This window comes from Vicugna pacos, chromosome 12, assembly GCF_048564905.1.
Source record: "Vicugna pacos chromosome 12, VicPac4, whole genome shotgun sequence".
Lineage (NCBI taxonomy): Eukaryota > Metazoa > Chordata > Mammalia > Artiodactyla > Camelidae > Vicugna > Vicugna pacos.
Window position 1 is genome coordinate 1,385,246 of NC_132998.1, and position 21,183 is coordinate 1,406,428.

The window sequence follows — 21,183 nt, forward strand, 5'->3', positions numbered from 1 at the left end:
GGAGGGGTGTTGGAAATGTTCTCAGCTCACAGAGGGAGGTGATTTTTTCTCCTCAGCAGACTTGTAAAGTGGAAAATTCTCTGAACATTGAAGGAGGGTCAAATGCTGGGTGGCCACAGTGACTGTTAAGTGTCCACTCTCTGGTTCCTATCCAGGACGGCCTCAGGGCTTCGCCTAGTCTAAGAATGCACGGGATCCGGCTGATGATGCATGTTGGAGAAGGACAGGGAAGCCAGGGAGATGCTCTTGTCCAGTTGGACATGTTATCACCAGTTAAGGATGAGGTCAGAAATCAAGGATGGGGAAAGGCAGGGAAGAATATTCACATGGAATGTCTCAAGGAGGTAGCAGTTCCCTCTCTTCTAAAAGGCATCAGGGCCTAAGACTGCAGTGTGTTTCTGGGAGAAAACTAGATCAAAGGGCCAGGTAAACTCCGCCAGGGGTTCTTGGGGGGGTCACTGAGTTGGATGTCAAGTTCATAGACATCTGCCTTCATGACTGACATGGACCTCCGACTGCTGGTATACCATGGCAATCAGCTTGCTCAGGGATCCGGAATTATCCAGAAGATGTTAAATACTCTTCCCCCTAGGCAGTATTCCCTTCCATTCTCCCCTGGTCTAATAACTCATGCTCTGATAGTGAGGCTGGAGTGTGGGAGAGGAGATAAGATACACATTTATCTCTGTTTTAACTCCAACACTTTCTGCAAGGAGGCCTCATCTCTTTGAGGTGCTGCATGGTTTCTGTTAGGCTAGGGTTTAAGTCCAGCACCTGAAGGCTGAGAGGAGGAGCAGGCAGTGAGTCAGCAGACAACCCCTGAGTCCCTTCAGGGTGAGGGGACCTGCCTCTTCACCACGTGCCGCAGGGCCCTTGTCACCTCCTTGTTCCGAAGGGTGTGGATGATGAGGTTGAGCATGGGTGTGATGATTGTGTAGAAGAGGCTGAGGATGCGGTCTGTGGTGACAGAGGAGCCTTCCCGGGGCCGGATGTAAGTGATGCTGGCCGTTCCAAAGAAGAGGGAGACCACAAGCAGGTGGGAGGAACAGGTGGAGAAGACCTTGCGGCGGCTCTGGGTGGAGGCCATTGCCAGGATGGCACCCAGGATGTGGGCATAAGAGGTGACAATCAGAGAGAAGGGGACCATGATGAAGACCACGGTGGCTGTCATCACAGAGATCTCACTCCTGTGCTTCCCAGCACTGGCCAACCTCAGTACTGGCAGGATGTCGCAGAGGAAGTGTAGGATGGTTGGGCAGCTGGGGAAAGGCAGGGTGAAGATGAGGGAGGAGTGTGTGGTGGCCATGATGATGCCCACGAGCCAGGAGATGCCTACCATGGCCACGCAGGCCTGCTGGCTCATGAGGGTGGAGTAGTGCAGGGGCCGGCAGATGGCGACGTAGCGGTCATAGGCCATGGCTGTGAGCAGGCAGCACTCTGAGATGCCCAGGACAATGAAGTTGTACATCTGGGCTGCACAGCCCCAGAAGGAGATGGCCCGGGGGTGCGGGGAGGCCAGGTCAGCCAGGGTCCTGGGCATGATGTCGGTGGTGTAGAGGACCTCCACCATGGAGAGGTGATGCAGGAAGAAGTACATGGGCGAGCGCAGGGCGGGGCTGACCTGTGTGAGGAGGATGATCAGGAAGTTGCCCAGCAAGGTGACCAGGTAGACCAGAAGCACCACCCAGAACGGGGGGCCCTGCAGGGCCTTGAGGTCAGAGAATCCCAGAAGGAGGAATTCAGGCAGAGTCTGATTCGCATTAGCCATCACTTCAGGCTAGGACCTGTGGCACAACCAATAAAAGAGAAGTTTATAGAGGAACAATCAGCATTTCTGTAACTTAGTAAAGCACTTTTCATATAGTCCCTCTAGAATCAACGGAGACAGTTAGGGTCCCCCACTTTATGGATGAGACCATGGGTCTCTGAGGGGTTAAATAATTTGCTGGAGGTAATAGGCAGGGTGTGGCAGGCATGACTTGAATCTAGGTTTCTTGACTCCAAGTTCCATGAATTTGCCACTGTTCCCTGTGCTCTGGGTCCTGTGTGCAGGGCCCGACTCCCATGTGTACTTGGGCCTTTCTCCAGAGCAGGGATGGAGCAGCTGCCATGTCTACCCCCTTTGTACTCCTGGGACAGAAACCCCAGTCTGGAAGAAACTACCCAGAAACCTCTGCTGTGGACTGAGCCAGGGACTGTCCCAAGCCTATCTCTAGTGATCACTGCGGTGGGCTGTGGATTTCGAATGCCACGCTATGTTGTGACTGTGTGTGATAATACTGCCCAGTTGTATCACACTTTGGGATTCTACAGACTCTTTTAGTAGGTTATCAGGTTCTGTCACCTGCCCTGTGAGCGGAGTTGGGCAGAGACTGGCCATGTTGCACGTTGTCCTTTGCTCTCCTCTTATCTGGGCCCTGTGATCAGCTGTACCAGCTGTCCGCACTCTGTTCTCCCAGGTCTCCATGCATTCCCTAGAGACTGCCCCCGACAGGGCATGTTACTATGCATTCTCTTAAAATCCCACTCCTCCTTCAAGCTCAACTCAAGGTCTACCTACCCCATCGCAGCTTCTCTGCTCCTCATGGTTAGAAATAACTACTCAGGACAATTCAGGATTAAAAGTGACCTTAAAGATCATACAGTTCAGCATGACAATGCTCCAATCTTATCTGCAACATCTTAGAAGGTTGCTGTCGTGTCTGTTTGAACATCTGCAGGGACAGGAACTCACCATCTACTGAGGTAGCCCCCTTTAGCTTTGGCCTCCTCTGCCTGTAGGAAGAGTCTTCGTTATATAGATCTTGGCTAAATTCTTAGTATTTTATAGAATGTCTAAGCCCTTTTGCACCAGACAGCCCTCCCAGTATTTAAAGAAAGCATCTTCCTGCATGCTCTCACGAGACATTACTTGTGCCTGGGTGCAGAGTCTCCACTGTAAGATCCTGCAGGGCAACTTGGATTCTTCTTTCTTTCTTTTTTCTTTCTTTGCTATTTTAGATAATGGTGCAAACAGTATCTTTGTAAATGCCTCATTTTGCTTCTGTTAACTTATCCCACTCCTGGAAGTTCTGCCCCAGGGAATAAGTGGCTAAGGGCATGGACTTTTTAATGGGTCTTGCCACGTGCTGTGTGTTTTTGGCTTTCTTGTAAGTGGACGCTAGTGGCAACCCAGCCGCCTCTCCTTCCCCGAGTAAAGCTGCGGTTCCTCTTCAGCCTGCCCTGGGCCTCCTCAGCCACCTCATCTTTGCCGCACTGTGAGTGCCTTTCTCCTCTGTCCCCTAGGTACGTTCTGCCCAAGATGCCGTCTGTGAGGGTGGACAGAGAAGTTTCTCCTGGGTCGTCGACTCTTCCCTTCTCTGTTCCTCAGCTCCCATCACCCCTGTTTCCACTCTGCCTCCGTTAGTTTCCCTCTTCAGCTTCCCTTTACCTCCTACGCATCCTGGCAGAGTTGGGACGATGTTCAGAGAGACACTGGCCCTGAGGCCCCAGGTATCCTTTTCAGTCTCGCAGAGAGACAGGGAGCCCTTCTGGGTCATAGAGAGGGGCTGAGGCTCTCTTTAAAATAAAATTTATTTTTTATTGTGGTAAAAAATACACGTGGTGAAATTTATCATCTTAGCCATTTCTTCACATATAGTTTGGTGGTGTTAGTACCTTCCTTGTTGTGTAACACATCTCCAGAACTTTTTCCCTATTGAAAAATGAGTATAACTCTATGCCAGTTAAACAGCAACTCCCCATTTCTCCCTTCCCGTGACCCTTTTTAATGCAGACCCTCCTCCATCTCCAAGTATGCTTTCAATAAGTCTTAATGAGACAGGGAGATGGAGATGGATAAACTGGTCAGTTAATGGGTATATCAATGGAACAACAGGTAACTTGTGGATAAATGGCCAGGTGGGCAGAGGGTGAGCGGACGAAGTTGTGGCTGGCTAGCTGTGCTGCTGGTCGCTCGGAGAGCCCTGAATGCAGGGGCTGAGGCTCCTAAGGGGCCCAGGAATAGGAAGCGGCCCTTGAGGGGGAGATTCGTCATCTTGTGGGCGAGGGAGCTGGGGTTCTGGAGCCTGCTGGGGGATGTGGGAAATGGGGGGAGGACAGCCTTTATTAAGTCAGGGAGATCTTGGGGAGCACAGGCAGACAACTTATCATCGTTCTTTCAAATTTCGTGGTTTTCTCTGAAGTATTAACGGGAGCTGTGCATGGGGGAGTGTGTGTGTGTGTGTGTGTGTGTGTTGGGGACTATATGGAACAGCAAAGGGGGAAACAGCCAGCTCTCTGTGGGCTCTGAGATGAGGACCATTAACAGGAACCTGAAAAGACTGTCCTAAGTTTTCATCAGACACTGACCATAGGCAGGATGGAGGCTATGAATGCCTAGCTGATGTACATACCACTTATCATCTCGCAGACCGGCACTCACTATCCACTGCCTCACCCCGACCACGTCACCACACACACCCCACCCTACTAGACCCACTTCACACCTGCATATCACATGATCGCCACACTTATCACACAGGACGGCCAATCCCACAGCACAGCTGCTCGCTCATGTCATACCCAGGTTTGCATGATCTGAACATATATGCACTTGCTGTATTGTGTGCAGTTTTATCTGGGAGAAATTGTCCTAGGCTCCCTGTCTCCTCCTCATCCCTTCTCCCTGTCCAGCCAGGCTGGTGGCATCTGAATCACATCTTTGCACATCTTTTTACGTGTCTTTGCAGTCGTAGGGATTTGGGAACCCTGCCCTGGACTCTTCTCCCATGACCAGGTGCCGTTATTGGCTTCCAGCCCAGAGAGAGAGGTTGTAGGCCCTAAGTGGGCCCTGATATACCCACTGTTCCTTTTCCACTCCTGTCCCTGGACGGCCCAAGGCTGCCCAGCACTGTGTGGGCCGCTTACCTGGGGCCGATGGAAATGGCCACCCAGCCAGGGTGGGGCCTGAAGGGCGCAGGTTCGGGCTCTGCCGATTCCCTCCTCCTCTGGAAGACTCAGCCCCGGTGGTGCCCACAGTTATTCTCCAGCTGCTGCTGTAACTCACCCTCTGGGGGCCTAGGAGGCCCTGACTCTTGGGGGTTCCCTGAGTATCTCTGTGCTGAGGTGTGTCATGGGCTGGTGACTCTGTCGGGGTCCCCCATGACTGCTGTGTCCCCTTCCCTTTCACTCATTTTTTCCTGGCCGACCTGTGTCCTTCTCCCTTTCCTCTTACCTTTCTCCCTCTCCTGCCAACGTTTGCTGCCTCACTCATTGTAGGGTCTCCTTGGTCACAAATGGCAGGAGATTTGAGAGTCCTCCTCCCTTATGTCTAGAATCTCACCATGGGTAATTCATTTCTCTATGTGAAATCTTGGCTCCCTTTTAAATGTAGAGGCTTCTGGAAAATTCTAGAAGTTAATGACAGTGAGATGTGGTTAAGTCACATTGATTTCCATGCCTGGTTTGCTTTTGATGAAAAGTGTTTCCAGGGAAGACACTGCCTGTCTGGTTACCCATGGGCTCATGGCGGGGGTTTCAGGGTTCCCATCAATCTCCAGGTATCTCATGCTCCTGCAGATGTGCTTAGTGGGGTTCTTTACAGAGGGTTAGCCTTCTGAATGGCTTTAGTCTGGGGAGGGTGGTGGAATTTGGGAGTAGAACAGAGGTGCTACCTGGGATAGCCTGGGCCTTCCCCTCAGCTCCTGGTATCTTCTGGTTGACACGTGCTGTCTCTACTTTTTACCTCCCATTTTCTCCATTTGTCCCTATATCAACACTGACTCTTTCTTATCAAGGTCACCAACAGCCCTCATGTTACCAAGTCCAATGGATAATTTTCAGTCTTTATCTTATTCAGTCTCTCAGCAGCATTTGAAATATTTGATCCCCTCTCATCCTTGAAACACTTCCCTTTTTAACTCCTGTGACTCCCAGATATACATCTTTGGCCCTGGCCTCTCGTATATAGAGTTAAGTATTGCCCCTTAGATGTCTTAGAGGTATCTCATACTTACTTTGTCTCAAACAGCTCTCTTGTTCTCCCAAACGTCCTCATCAGCAGTAAGGGCCCTGTTATCACCCAATTGCTCAGATCAAAAATCTGGCTGTCCATTTAAATTCATATATTTTCTTAATATTCCATATGCAGTTTCTCAGCAAGTCCTGTTAGTTCTGCATCAACAATTGAATCCCAGGCAACCACCTCTCACCTTTATTGCTGAATTCCCAGTCCAGCAAATTGTCCTTCATCAGAGTCATTCTTGTTCCATATCTTGTCTCCACCTAGCTCATGTGATTTTTCTCCAAGTGTAAGTCAGATGATGTCAGTCTTCTTTAAATCCTCCAATAGCTCAATAGATTCTCATTGTAGGTAGAATAAACTGCAGGCTCCTTCACTTGATCTATAGAACCCTAGTGATTTGGTCCCTGTGTTTAAGCGTGTCTTTTTATTCTGATGTTTTGACATGTAGAATCCTACTAACCCTGGGTAGACTGTCCCTCCCAGAGTCAGCTAATTCCTAGAGGTAACAAATGACTTACCTGCAAGCATGCCTTCTATATGCAGATGAAGCAATCCAGAGTCCATACCCAGAGCCACCACCTTTACCGAGTTCTGATAGTCTGGGCCAGTATCCTCCTGCCCTAATCATCCCAAAGCCAGGTACCAGACAACCAGAGACAGCCCCTAAACCCAGAGCCCACTGAAATTCAGATTAGCTAGTCCTAAACCTGCCTACCCTGCCTCACTCAGTCCTTCCCATGAAAAGCACAAAAAAGTCTCTTGCCCACATCATCCCCTAGCTCCCTCTGCCTCCTGACTGACTGTGGTATTTCTTCATGCAGCTCCACGTGGTGTGGCATGCCCCCTCCTCTTGGGAACTGTGAGCAACAGACTATCTTTTCAATGGCAGTTATCTCCTGATCTGTAACCCTCACTTGTTTTGTGGCCTAGCATGTGATTGCACATATTTTTGAATGTTTGATACTGTCTCATTGCTCTAAAATAGTCTGCTTTTTTCTCACACATTTTCCTCTTTGCTCCTAATTTGGATAATTTCTGTTGACCTTTCTTCAGTTTCATTGATTCTTTCCTAAACTCTGTCCAGTAGGCGTATGAGCTCACTACAGAAATTCTTAATTTCTGTTGCTGTGTTTTCTAGTTCTACCATTCTATTTTACTTTAAAAAAATGTTCTGTTAAAGTTCCCCAGCTGATTCTTCATGTTGTCTGCCTTGTTCATTAGATATTTTAACATTGGCCTCATAATGATTTTATAGTCCCTGTAGGATAATTCTGATACATGTGTCATTTCCGAGTCTGGTCTAAAACTTTATGTTTTATTAATGGGTTGTTTCTTCTGGCTTTTTTATGTGTCTTGTAATTTCTGAATGCAGGTTTAATATCCTGTGTAGGCAAACCATAGAGACTGAGGTAAATAGTATTTGTACACAGAAATGGCCATGCATTTTGTTGTGTAAGGCTGGTGGTCGATAGCACAAGTCCACTGAGTCAGGAATTTAGTTTCAGATGTTTAGTTAGTTGTTTAGTTGCTGAGTTGAGTTTCAGTTGTTGCTCTCGATAGTTTCAGCTCACTGCAGACTTCAAAATCCTTCAGGTGTGGGCTGGTGTTACCTTGTGTGTAGTGTGGTGGCTCAGTTTCTAATTGAGATTCCCTTGTGTTGATCTGGAGAAATGTCCCAATGGAGAGGAACACAGTGGCAGATGTGATGTTGCAGGCATTAGAAAAATACAGAGGAAAAATGTCCAGAAAGACAGTAGAGTTGACTGGTTGATGCTAAGTTGTATTGATGCCTCGAGGAGGGACGAGAGTCTAAGTGCTGTTACCAGTCAGTTCCTGGGTAGGTATGAGAGCTGGGGGCCTACCTCTGCGGTGGGTTACAGAGAGGCCCTTATCTCTGTAGTGGGAGGACAGACATAGTTGAGTGGCATGTTCATCTGCTTGTTAGAGGCACAGAGCTCCAGAGGCATTTGAATGCTTAGCCAGGCAGGCCTGTTAGGAAGCTCAGGATCCTGATGGTGGAGACATGGAAAAGGCATATCTGGATGGATGCTTCCGAGAATTTTAACTTATCAACTTGTTACGAACACCTTGGATTTGCAGAGGTGGCCTCCCTTCCTTACTAAGAGCTGCTGGAAGATGCTTAGGAGGCCTCTTCCCCACAAGGAACCAGGTGCTTCCCTCAGGAGCTGTCCCCAGCTCCTCTCTGAGATGCCGGGCTGATGATTAGGGTTAAACCCAGCATAATCCAGCTGAGTACATGCTGGGCTTGGTAAAGGAGGAAAGATCCTGTACACTGAAGGAATGAGGGAAATGGGCTAGCTTGACTGGCTCAAGTCAGAGACGTGTTCGAGGGATTGGCTTTTGATGAGGGCCCCAGAATGTACTACTGGCTGAGCAAGAATTTACTGACTTGGGAACACGTTCTCAGGGTGTCGGATTTAACACCCTAGCAAGGATTTCACCACTGCTGGGGGGGACTCCTAGTGCGTGAAAAAGTGACGTCCAACACTCAGTGACACGGAAATACGTGAGTTGCTCTGGAAGGTGGTAAAGGAAGGAATAAAAAGGCTGAGGGAGGTGGGAAAGATGGAATGAATATATGAGGCAAGAATGTAGGACCTCCTAGAAGATTGTTCCATAGGAGGGCCCGAGGACGCATCTGTCACCTAGGCCAGGAGAAGTGTGTTGTGGAGCGGGACACCAGCATTATGAAAATGTTCAGTGATGGCTCTCACTTACCGGAGATGCTGACAGGACAGATAGTCATGGAGACGGGCTTGTTAGTATTCACAGGAATGATGGGGCCTGAAGTAGTAAGGCCAGGTGGCTCCACTGAACTGTCAGATGCAGTTACCACATGATTGGCAAGGTCAGAGGGGCAGTCAAGGGGCTTCAGGTGCAGGAAGTTGTGGAGGAATTTGATAGACCACAGCATCCTAGGTTTCCCTAAGAAGCGTCTGTGTAACACTCCTAACCTCCTCAGGTCCGTCTGTAAACGTAGCTGCTGAAAGTCAGGTGTGCCTTGCCACACTCTAGGTTCTACAGATTTTGGTCATTGCCAACATGGCCTAAGATATCTCTTCACCTGAATTTTCCTTTAAGTGAAGTCCAAATGATTCCTTGATAATAGTTTTCATTCTAATTTCAGCCCTCAAATGAGAGTTAGAAATACTCTTATGAACAATCACAAGGTCCCACACTGTGCCTTACAGTAGGAAATATTTTCTGTAGGAGATGCCAGAGAGATGCAGTCTTTAAGAGTTGCTGGAGGGAGAAGCTTGAGAAAGAAAGTTGTTTAAAACCTGAGAAGTTTATATGAAGTAGACTTCTTTTGTGTATGTGACATCATGTATAATCTCTTCTGAGATAGCGATTGGTAAGATTAAGAGCCCTTCATGGGAAGGTGGACTTAGTCACTCAGCTGATCACCACAATTATGATGAGTAAAATCATTTTTAATCAGACAGTTCTGTTTTTTATGTACTCTAAATATATTACTTTCCTAATTTGCCTTCTTTATTAAGAGATACCTAATAGAAAAAAAATCTGAACTTTTTTGAATACCTCTCTCTTGCTGGCAGGTTTGAAACTAAATTTCCAAATGCGATCACAGTTTATCTGAGAAATAACTTTTACAAAAGCAGATATCAGAAGCTCAAATTATCATTTGGAGTAACTTCATGAATCATTCAGAATTTCCATTGATTTTGAGGCTATTAAAATGAATAAAGATGCCCTATTTTTCTGGCCATATTATTGAAGGCTTGTTTTACTTGCTTATTCCTTAGGGTGTAAATGAAAGGGTTGAGTAAAGGGGCAATTAGTGTATTGAGCACAGCCACTCCCTTATTGAAGGTAACTCCTTCTTTTGCTGAGGGTTTTATGTACATGAAGATGCAGCTGCCGTAAGAGAGGGAGATGACAATCATGTGGGAGGAACACGTGGAAAAGGCCTTCTTCCTTTGCTGAGCAGAGGGGATCTTCAGAACGGTCCAGATGATGTTTGCGTAGGAGAGAATCACCGTCACCAGGGTGACCACCAAGGTCACAACTGCTAAGATAAAGTCAGCCAGTTCCAGGAGTCGTGTGTCTGAGCAGGATATTTCTTTGAGAGGTCCATAGTCACAATAATAATGATTCAGCATGTTGGAGGCACAGAAATCCAGTTGACTGGTTAGGACGATTGGGGATACAATGATGAGGAATCCCCCCAGCCAGGAGCAGAGAACCAACTGGATGCAGACTCTGTTGCTCATGATGGTCGTGTAATGCAGGGGTTTGCAGATGGCAAAGAAATACTGAGTGAAGCAGCCAGCAAAGCTGATGCTCCTGTTTCCGGTTGAGATGCTGAATAGTAGCCTAGGAGTAAAAGGGGTTGTAAAGAAAATTTCTAGGAAGGAGAAGTTCCAGAGGAAGAAATACATGGGAGTCTGGAGATGGGAGTCCAGTAGCGTGAGGGTGATGATTGTCAGGTTACCTAAGATGCTGAATACATAGGTGAGGAAGAGAAGTATAAAGATTACAAATTGAATCTCTGGAATGTCTGTCAGTCCCAGCAGAATGAATTCTGTCATATAGGTGTGGTTTCTCATTGCTGCCCTTTGCTGCCTATGAAGGTACAAAGGAAAGAAGTCAGTGATGAGAACGGAAGAGGAGCCCAGGAGCATTTAGAAGAGGTTAAGCTTTTCTTGTTGAATTGGTTCAAATGCCTTTTTTTCCTGTCATTTTGACGTGGATGAGGTTTTCTATGGGACAGAGGGTGACTCGTCACGAGAATGATTTCCCTGAAGTCTCACGTGGGAGGGTGTCCTCCACGGCCCCTTCTCAGGCTCCTCCTCAGCTCTCCTAGCCTGTCTTCTAAACCAGTGCCTACGTGATCTTTTTCTGTTTTCTATTTTTATTTCCATTTTGAATGATAGCCCTAGTTTTGCTCTTTCATTGCTTCTGCTCATTTGGCAGTGACACCTCATTCCTGTAACTTTCTTGTTCTCTGTGTGAGAAGGAAAGCTCACCTGTTAGCTGCAGTTGAGGAGCCTTTAGGAGGGAATCAGCAATGCTGTTGTAACTGTGGTGACCAAAGATGGCCTAACTTCCCTTTGATGTTTTTGAATTTGTGGACCATTGTAACTAATATTATCAGTCTGTAAATCTTTGCTGCCAGTGTCAGCTTTCCCTCAGGCCCTAGTTCTCCTGTCTTAGATGGTTTTAGCAGAGAAATAGATGGTACCTCTCCAATCAGATCCCTGCTATAATTTTCTTCCGTATCCATGTCTGTTATATTAATAAGTATGTGATATTCCTCTGGCTAGAAAATATAACTGGAATCAAAAGTTGCAAGCCTCATTTACAAGTTTCTCATGAATAACTTGAATGATTAGTTAGCCATTTATACCATACTTTGAGAATTCAAGTAATTAGTTTTTGCTTATTGATAAGGAACAGGTTTCTGAATATTTACATCTTTTTATTATACATTTTACCATAAATTTATAATAAAAGTTACTTAACTTCTGTTTAAACTTCTCCACAATTCTCAAGTTCTCAAAGCCATTTTCAGCAGATAACTTATGTACAATATTTGTCTTTTTGTGACTGGCTTATTTCGCTTAGCATAATGTTCTCAAGGTTAATCTATATTGTACCATGTGATAGGATTTCCCCCCTTTTGAGGTTAAATAATATTCCATTGTACATATATATTACATTTGTCTGCCTATTTATCTGTAGTGGATGTTTGGGTTGCTTCCATCACTTGATTATTGTGAAAATGCTGCTGTAAACATGGGTGTGCAAATATATCTTCAAAATTCTACTTTCATTTCTTTCGGGTGTATACCCAGCAGCATATCTTGCTGGATCCTATGATAATTCTATTTTCAGTTTTGCTGGATACCACCATACTGCCTTCCAGACTGGCTGCACTCTGTGTGGAATTTTTACATCAAAATGAGTATCTGAAAATCTGTGACACAGAATAAATGCAGAGAGATGTCTGATTCTAAGATAAGAATTAACACATAGGATGCATTCTTTTCAGGCATTGACCATTTTCTGTTTTCTGTGTATATGTCACCTTTCCCCAAAACAGACTGTGAGTTCCTTAAATGCAGAGGAAAGGCAAGAGAACCAACACCTGCTGAATGACTGTAGTGTTGGTTTTATGCCAGGCTCTTCATAAATACATTCTTTCTCTTTTGATGTTCTTTTACTCCTCAGTAACATTGGCAAAAACACACAGTATAATCAAAATACATGGTTATTAAATAAATGAAAAAAGGTGGTGCCCTTCTCTTTCTTTTACCCCCTCCCCCCATTTTGTTCTCTGTTTACCCTTTGTCCATATAAACTGTGCATTTTCCTAGCTTTTTTTGGTCTAACAGTGAATAGGAACTTTCAAGAGTTAGTCTAGGGTAAAGTCTCTTCAGTCTTTAAATTGATGTTACCACTTCCCTTCTCTCTTCCACTGATGAATGATCAATGAGTCATGTCGTCTCTGGTGAGATTTTAGGAGCTGAGAGCCAGGCCTCTGTTAGCAAGGCTGTATTTTGAGATTTTCCATGTTCATAGTTGGTGCTCCTCTATCCCCAAAAAAGAAAAATCTGTATTTCTGTTATGTGTTACTGAGGGTGAAGGGGGATACAATAATTTTTAAATGACTTAATGCATGTAAAGTTTGTTTGGGCACAGAACTCCTTCATGCTTTGTTTTCGTAATACTGACCTGTGACTGATGGAAAGAGAAACCTCAGAGAGCACATGATTTCAGGAGGGGCTTTCAGGAACTACTTTAAATTCTTACCCCTGACACTTAGAGGGAGGTGTTCATTTGTACCTGGACTCCTCCATCTGTGCTCCCTAAGCTCCCTGGATGGGCTGAGTCACTTTCCATAAGATACAGGTACAGCCCGAACACAGAACCAGGAAGTGGGCTACCAGATTATGTGGTCATAATATTCTTTTTCAGAAATGTTGGCATTTATTCCAAGAAAGAAGCTTTGAATTTTAGAATCAATTAGGCATTTTCATATTGTTCTGATTTTTTAACTTTCCTGAAATAAAGAAATCCTTAGCCCCGCTCCGTATATCCCTGGCCCATGTGCCTATCTGGAACACCAGAGAGCCATCTTTGCCATTGTCCCTAAGAATGTCCCAATCACAGGATGTGTGGAACCTGGAAATGTCATCCAGTACCTGAATGTCCAGGTTCTTGCACTTCCTGGTCATTAATTGTTGGTCTTTGGTGAACAGATATATGTTATCATTCAAAATTTCACATCCATATTCTATATAAATTCTATGATAATTCTGTTTCAATCATTTTACAAGGACGTTCATTATAGCCTTGTTTATAAATGTAAAAATTTGGAAACAGTTAAAATTTCCATCAATATGGAAGCGACTAAATAACTTTGGCACATCCAAACTATAAAATGCAATACACCAATAAAAATAAATGGGAAATATTTATGTGAACTCACTTGGAAAGATATATTTGATATATTGCTAAGTGAATAAAGCAAGCTGCTGAACAGTAGTGTATTATCCCATTTGGGTTAAAAAGTATATATCATACATGCTCTAAAACTATATTTTTATGTGCGTGATCACATAGATCTGGAGAAATTTTCAGTATTGCTTTTATGGAGTTAGATGAGGAAGTGGAGGACATAAGGGGAGCTGTCTCTTTTTACTTTATATTTGTCTGTGTTCCATGAATACTGTAAAACAAGAGTGAGTTACTTTTTAATTAAGAAAAATCACAGTAATATATTTCATGCTCTATAATCACAAACAGGTAACACTGATTTAACTGGAAGCTGAGAATATACTTACACTTGACTTTCAGGGCAAGTTCTGTAGGGTTTTACCCGTGCACCTCTATGGAATGAATCGCAGTTTAGAAGTCAGATGTGGAGGAAAGGTGGCATAAAACTGAACTTGTCTGCTTTCCCACCGCTACTTACTGACCTAATTCATCTCAAAAGTTCACAAACTTATGACAATTTGGTAGAAAAGCTCCTACTCCTCCTGCTGTATATCAGCTTAGCTGTCATTTGCCACTTGTTATCTCCACATTAAATGTAAAATGCCCCCCAGCCAGCAGGTAATCCTTTGAGGTGTGATTTATTTAAGTTAAATGTGTTTATGGTAGTGATAATAGAAACCACCCTCCCTTCAAAGTCTTGTTTCCTCCATTCTGACTCATCTGAGCCTGGATATGTGCTGCTTCTGATTTTACACCAGATGGAAGCATATTTTAAATATTCTGTTCTGGGGAGACCTCAGCATAATCAGATGAGGAAGGAGAGAAAAGATCCCAGGAGACCCCATTCAGAGCGTGCTAGTGAGCCCTATTTGCTGAGAACTCTGGAATTGAACTTTTAATAAGGGACTGGGGAAGAAGTCCAAAGAGACGCTGAGGAAGTTAGCAGGAGAGCATCAGTATAGTTCAAAAGCCTCGTGGAAGCTGGAGTAATGACAACGATGAAAAATAATCGTGGGAACTAGAACAGTATATTTTTTGAGCCATTTACCATGTGCTACGCATAACACTACACAACACACCTTCATTATATTGTGCATAATGCTGGACAACATACCTTAATTATTTGTTTAATGTTCCTAACACCATATGCCTCCTAAAGAACAAGGTGTAGGAGGCCATTTGCCTTCTGTTGCCTTAGTAATCTTACATTGGTCAGGTAACACGAGCTATGTAGAGGGTTTAGTGTTTTCCCCATTAGCCCCTTTCCCTTCACTTTAGTCTTCTGTGCCCTGAAAAGGAAAAGTCTACCAAGTTTCTGATGTGCGTGGTGGATGTGTGTGTTTGCTGAAGGAGACTTACGGCGAGCACTCAGTCATAAGGTATTACAAGTGTCCTCAGCTTCAGTCACACTGTGAGAGGTCCATCCTTGTTCCTCTGCCCCAACTTTTTTTTCATTCCAAGTCTCTGATTATATAGACAAACCATTATCTTCTAAGCACTGAATGGTATAGGTCTAACCCTCTAGACATCTCTCCTTCCAGACAGAGTGACAACTGTTAATATCAAAGTTCTGCTGGTGGGATGATTTCCCTTCCCAACTACTGTTCATGGCCATGCCTAATTGGTGTTGTAACACCATGCTAGTCCACCGCTGGCTCATGTCAGTATATTGCACAGAGCCATCTGTAAAGAAGGCTTTATTTTCTCTTCCCTAGTCCATTAGTCATTGGGAACCCGCCTCCCTGACCCCCACCAAACATGAAGTTACAGGTGTGGTTTGAGGTAGGAGAGGCACCAGAGGAAGAGTTAATACATCAGGAGTGCGAGCCTTCTGCTTGTGCACGTTGCTTCTGCCTTGAAGGGTCTGCATGAGCTTCATCTCCTATGTCTCACTTCCACTTGAAGCTGGGGCATTTTCAGACACTTCTATTTTTATGACTTAGTGAAAAATATTCACTCAGTTCATGATGAGTAGTTCAAGGTGCATGTTTTTAGCTTGCCCCATGAATAGACATTCAGTCTGTGCTAGGCCCAGTAATGAGCAAAACACTTATTTCTCAAAACAGCAAGTTAATTGCTAAAGATGGTGTGGATTTATCTTAGGGGGTTTGTATTCAGACTTACCTACGGGAGCATGCCACAAATTCTACACTGTGTCCTGATCTCCCACTGACACTTTGAATACAGTGAAATCCACAGAGTCATAAGGACTCTGCTTGCATCAAAGTCTGGGCCATCTGGAGAGCTTTCCCTTATTATGAGCAGTTTTATGGATTACTTAGTACGTGGGCCAGAACAGCAGTCACCAATGTGGTGTATGTTACCTCATCAATGTAGTGTATTGTACTTTTTGATTCCTCTTAGGAGGTACAAAATGTAGTAATTTTTATTCTAATTTGAAGGTATACCCTGATATGCCCTTAGACACCCGGAATCCCAGAAACTTCACTGAGGAAGCAGGGAACGACAGTGTCTTGGAATTTATCTTCTTCCCCTGGGCAAGCGTGTGTCTTACCATGGAATCCAGCTACTTGTTTCTTAGGTCCTCTTGTCCTCAGTGTCGTGAACAGACCCACAGCTTGAAGTAGAGCCAGCCAGCTGAGCCAAGCTGAGTTCACCAGCCCACAGAACATCACACTGGTTCAGTGCATCAATCTCTGTAGCTATTCAAGTCACCAAACAATCAAACCAGGAGTAAGTGGTAGAGTTGGGGTAAGCCAGTTGCTAAATTTATCAGTGAACCAACAAGATACCTGTGGGAGTAATTGAACAAGGAGTGAAACAATCTGATGACATGTGCTTTAACGGAATTACAGGTTTTGAAAATAGAGGACGATGGTCTGTAAGAGGCAATGGAGAGAATGGAAAAGAATCTGAAAAGAAAAAAACCATGTATGTGTATGTATAACTGAATCGCTTTGCTGTATACCTGAAACTGACATTGTAAATCAACTGCACTTCAAAAATTTTTTTTAAAAAGGAAAAAGAAATATTAAATTTCTCTTCTCTCTCCAATAAGATAATTAGTTTTAATATCATCCATGTGTATGATAATGAATGGGAATATGACAAAAGAATGGAAGAGAATTAAGGATAAGAGAATACATATATGAGATGCTCCCTAACTTCTCCAGGTGGTAGTATCTGCTCTGTCCTCTCCCTTTTGATTGCGTTGGTGTATTTCTGCTATAATACTTACCATGAGGTCTCCTACTGGTTATAAGGGCCTTGAGGGTAGAACCATGACTTTTCACCCATTTATCTGCAGCGTTTTTTGCAGTCTTGGTGTAAGTATACCATCAATAAATGTTACTCTACTGACTATCTCATGAATTAAAAAAAAAAGGCAGTGGAGAGGCAGGAGGGTACCTGCCTCCTCTCCAGGATCAGAAATATGTGAAGGACAGGTGTGCTGAGAATTTTCAGAGGATTTTGAAGATGACAGATCACTCGGGGGTAATGAAGGATGATCTAGAGAGTTTTCTGGTAGTGATTAAGTTGACAGGGAGGAAATAACAGGATGTAATTCGTTCTGAAGTTCTCTTAGGAGAAGGAACATCAGCTGTAATTGTTACCTCTTCTGGGCCTGTCAGTCAGTGCCGAGGGCAGAGTGTTGAAAGAGCTGGGCCAGAGCTAGTTGAGGTAGTGCCTTGTGGACTGTGGTGAAGAATTTGGAATTTAAGTAATGGGAAGCTCTCAGAGGGTTTTAAGAAAGAAAGTGACATATGATTTCTATTTTTAAAAGATGAAACCATGAGACATTGTTTTCCTCAGTCTGTCTCACTACAGTTTTTGTTGTTTTTGTTTTTTTAACATTTTTTATTGATTTATAATCATATTACAATGTTGTATCAAATTCCAGTGTAGAGCACAATTTTTCAGTTATACATGAACATATATATATTCATTGTCACATTTTTTTCTCTGTGAGCTACCGTAAGATCTTGTGTATATTTCCCTGTGCTATACAGTATAATGTTGTTTATCTATTCTACAATTTTGAAATCCCAGTCTCTCTCTTCCCACCCCCACCACCTTGGCAACCACAAGTTTGTATTCTATGTCTGTGAGTCTATTTCTGTTTTGTATTTATGCTTTGTTTTTTTTTTAAGATTCACATATGAGCGATCTCATATGTTATTTTTCCAGTTTTTGTTTTTAACTGAAGTATAGTTGATTTACAATGTTGTGTTAGTTTCAGGTGTACAACAAAGTGATTCACTTATACATAATATATATGTATGTTCTTTTCAGATTCTTTTCCATTGTAGGTTATTAGAAGTTATTGAACATAGTTCCCTGTGCTATACAGTAGGTCTTTGTTGTTTATATATTGTATATATAGTAGTGTGTATATGTAATCCCAAAATTAATTTATCCCCTGCTGCTCTCCTCTTTGGTAACTATAAGTTTGTTTTCAGTGTCTTTGAGTCTATTCCTGTTTTGTAAATAAGGTCATTTGTATCATTTTTTTAAGGTTCCACCTATAACTGATATCATGATTTCTCTTTCTCTCTCTGACTTACTTCACTTAATATGATAGTCTCTAGGTCCACCCATGTTGCTGCAAATGGCATTATTTCATTCTTTTTTATGGCTGAGTAGTTTCCCATTGTATATATATATGCCACATCTTCTTTGTCCAGTCATCTGTTGATGGACACTTAGGTTGCTTCCATGTCTTGGCTGTTGTAAATAGTGCTGCTGTCAACACTGGGGTTCATGTGTCTTTTTGAATTAGAGTTTCCTCTGGATATATGTCCAGGAGTGGGATTGCTGGATCATATGGTAAGTTTATTTTTAGTTTTCAAAGGGACCTCCATACTGTTCTTTATAGTGGCCACCCCAGTTTACATCCCCACCAACATTTCACTACAATTTTCATGGCGGTAATTTGCTCTGCCAAATTTCTTTAGCCAGTTTTGTTTACAGGACTTGGCTGTCATTTGGAAAGAAAAGGTAACATATCCTAGCCTATAAGGTGTTTTCATCTTTTGCTCACAAGTTCTCATGTTCTCTTTTCCTTCTGTATGTGTGGGGAGATCACACTGCTTGGATCTTTTGCATTTGTTGACACGTTTCGGCCAGTGGGTTTTAGGTGGAGCTTTGAATTGCAGGTTTGAGACATTTCCTGTTTTGTGTGTTTCCTTCTGTGACCCTTGAAGCATCTCATGTGGGGATGGCAGCATTATAAGATGATGCAGAAGTTACCATGTGGAGCAGAGTTGGCTGCTGACCCACACTGAACATATAGTATGAGAGGTTATAAACTTTGGTTATTTAAGTCACTGAGATTTTGAGGCTGTTTACTTCTATAGTACACTGGTACACTGCTTCTCTTGATTGCATTTTAATAGGAAGAAGACTCAAAAGAAAATAATTTAATTCCTAATAGTAGATCGTAGATATAAGGGATAGATTAACGGGGAACACACTTTTATAAAAGGGTATGTGCGTCTCTTAGACTCCTGAAAACATGCTTAGACAGCTTTTGTGAAAATCTGATTCTCCTTTTAATTTATTTACCTATAAATATCCCTGAGAAAAGGAGAAAAAAACTCTTAAAATAATGTTAAACAAGGTGACATTAACAGAGGATTTGTCTGTGGATATCTCTACAAAGAAATAACTATGTGGTTCAAAATAGGCTTTAAAGTGTTCAGGAGAGAAAGAGTTTGGCCCTTTAAAAAACTAGTAGATGATAAAAAGGCTTATGAAAGCTTACTTGAATCCTATGTAATAAAGACATCATTTACTCATTTTTTAAATTAATTGAGCATTTATTGAGTGCCTGTTATAGGCGTGGCACAGTGTTACATGCCCTCAAGTCTAGGAACCAAAGCCTCTGACCCATACTCTTGAAATTCCACGTTACCATTTCTAGCTTTTCAGCTCCTAACCACCAGTATCCCACTGTAGTCTGACTTCTTCCTACCCCACCCCCAAGTTCCACATTTTCTGAAAATGGCTGTGATCAATAACAGTAGCCTAATTGTCAGTTCTCACGCTTTCATTCTTCATATTAATTGCTCTCTGCAGCATTTCACATTGCCAAATAACCTGTGTTTCTTGAGACATTCTCTTAGGAATCGCACAGTTCTGTGGACTTTCTTATCTTCTGCCTCTTGTGCTCTTCAAATTATGAGAGGATGCTAAAAGTTTAGTATTTGAACTTCTGTACTTGCTTCTATTCGTGGCCGCCTCTGTTTCCACATCAGTTGCCATCTACATGGTAAGGATTTCTAAATTCACAGATCTTGTCCCAAATCCAAATGGCTTGACATTTTGAGCATTTTATTTATTTAAAATGGGATTTAACTTAATTCAAAACTAAAACTTTTATCTCCACAACTCTTTTCCTTCTCTGTTTTATTTAACTGAAATGAATGACAACATTTCCTCAATCTTGTTGGACTGAAAATTTGTGCTCCCACCCCCAGTATTCTTTCTTCCTGTTTCTTTCTCTGTTGTTGCTTGCTTAACCTATTCCTACTTGTTAAGACTCAATTTAAATGGCACCTGCTCTGAAAACTTTGACTCACTAACTCAGATTGAGCTGCTTTTTCATTAATAAAACCTAATCATTGCTTTATATGAACACTTAGGTTGTACTTTTTTAATTTCCAAGTCTCTCTCACTGTCCTGGAGTTTAACTCTTCATTGAATATCTAGTAACTGGCAGAGAGTTTGGTACGTAGTAAGGATTCACCCATTCAGGTTTTAATTCTGAAATTCTTTAAAGTTTCATAAGCTTCTTGACTGTATCCTTGAAGGCTTGTTTTACCTGTTGGTTCCTTAGGGTGTAAATGAAGGGGTTCAACCAAGGTGCAGCTGAAGTAATGAGTAGAGCGGCTCCCGTGTTGAATGAATCCGCTTCTTTTGCTGTGGGCTTAACGTACATGAAGAAGCAGCTTCCATGGGAGAGAGAGATGACAATCAGGCGGGGAGAACAAGTGGAAAAGGCCTTTGTCCTTTGCTGGCCAGAGGGGAGCTTCAGAACAGTCCTGATGGTGAACGTGTGGGGGAGAATCACTAGCACCAGAGTGACCACCAGGGTCACTGAGGCCACAAGGAAGACAACCTTCTCTATGAGGCTCGTGTCTGAACAGGAGAGTTCCCGAAGGGGCTCATAGTCACAGAAAGAATGATTCAGCCTGTTGGAGGCACAGAAGCCCTGCTGACTCATCAGAGTGATGGGTGGTATAATAACCATTAACCCAGCCAGCCAGGAGCAGAGAGCCAGCTGGGTGCAGGCTCTGCTGCTCATGGTGGTCGTGTAGTGCAGGGGCTTGCAGACGGCCACGTAGCGGTCATAGGACATGGCGGCCAGAAGGTAAAAGTCTGTTGACCCAAGGAATATGGCAAAGAAATACTGAGTGAAGCAGCCAGCAAAGCTGATGCTCTTGTTTCCTGTTGTGATGCTGATCAGGACCCTAGGAATGAAGATGTTTGTGAAGGAAATTTCTAAGAAGGAGAAGTTCCGGAGAAAGAAATACATGGGGGTCTGAAGGTGGGAGTCCAGCAAGGTGAGGATGAGGATCGTCAGATTCCCCATCATGCTGAGCAAATAGGCAAGGAACAGAAAGGTGAAAACCACCCCCTGGAGTTTAGGGACATCTGTTAGACCCAGCAGGATGAACTCAGTCAATACGGTTTTATTTTGCATTGCTGAAAAAATTTTGAGTCTCAAGGTA

General features: G+C 43.6%; 4 protein-coding genes across 4 annotated transcripts in view; 1 reads left to right on the forward strand and 3 right to left on the reverse strand.

The window, feature by feature from the left end:
- The window catches only part of LOC140700022 (integrin alpha-7-like), a 64,269-nt gene that overhangs the window by 8,818 nt on the left and 34,268 nt on the right, over positions 1-21,183 (forward strand). The window lies entirely within an intron of this gene.
- LOC140700377 (olfactory receptor 10P1-like) lies at positions 749-5,286 on the reverse strand. Its single transcript, XM_072973887.1, has 2 exons — positions 5,216-5,286; positions 749-1,784 (listed from the first exon to the last, which is right to left on the reverse strand). The coding sequence occupies exon 2, from the start codon at positions 1,766-1,768 to the stop codon at positions 830-832; it is 939 nt and encodes a 312-aa protein (XP_072829988.1). The 5' UTR covers positions 1,769-1,784; positions 5,216-5,286; the 3' UTR covers positions 749-829.
- On the reverse strand, positions 9,721-10,596 carry LOC116279502 (olfactory receptor 2AP1-like). The gene has a single exon (XM_031675741.2). It carries the CDS (start codon positions 10,594-10,596, stop codon positions 9,721-9,723), a length of 876 nt encoding a protein of 291 aa, XP_031531601.2.
- Positions 20,226-21,155, reverse strand: LOC140700378 (olfactory receptor 2AP1). Its single transcript, XM_072973888.1, has one exon. It carries the CDS (start codon positions 21,153-21,155, stop codon positions 20,226-20,228), a length of 930 nt encoding a protein of 309 aa, XP_072829989.1.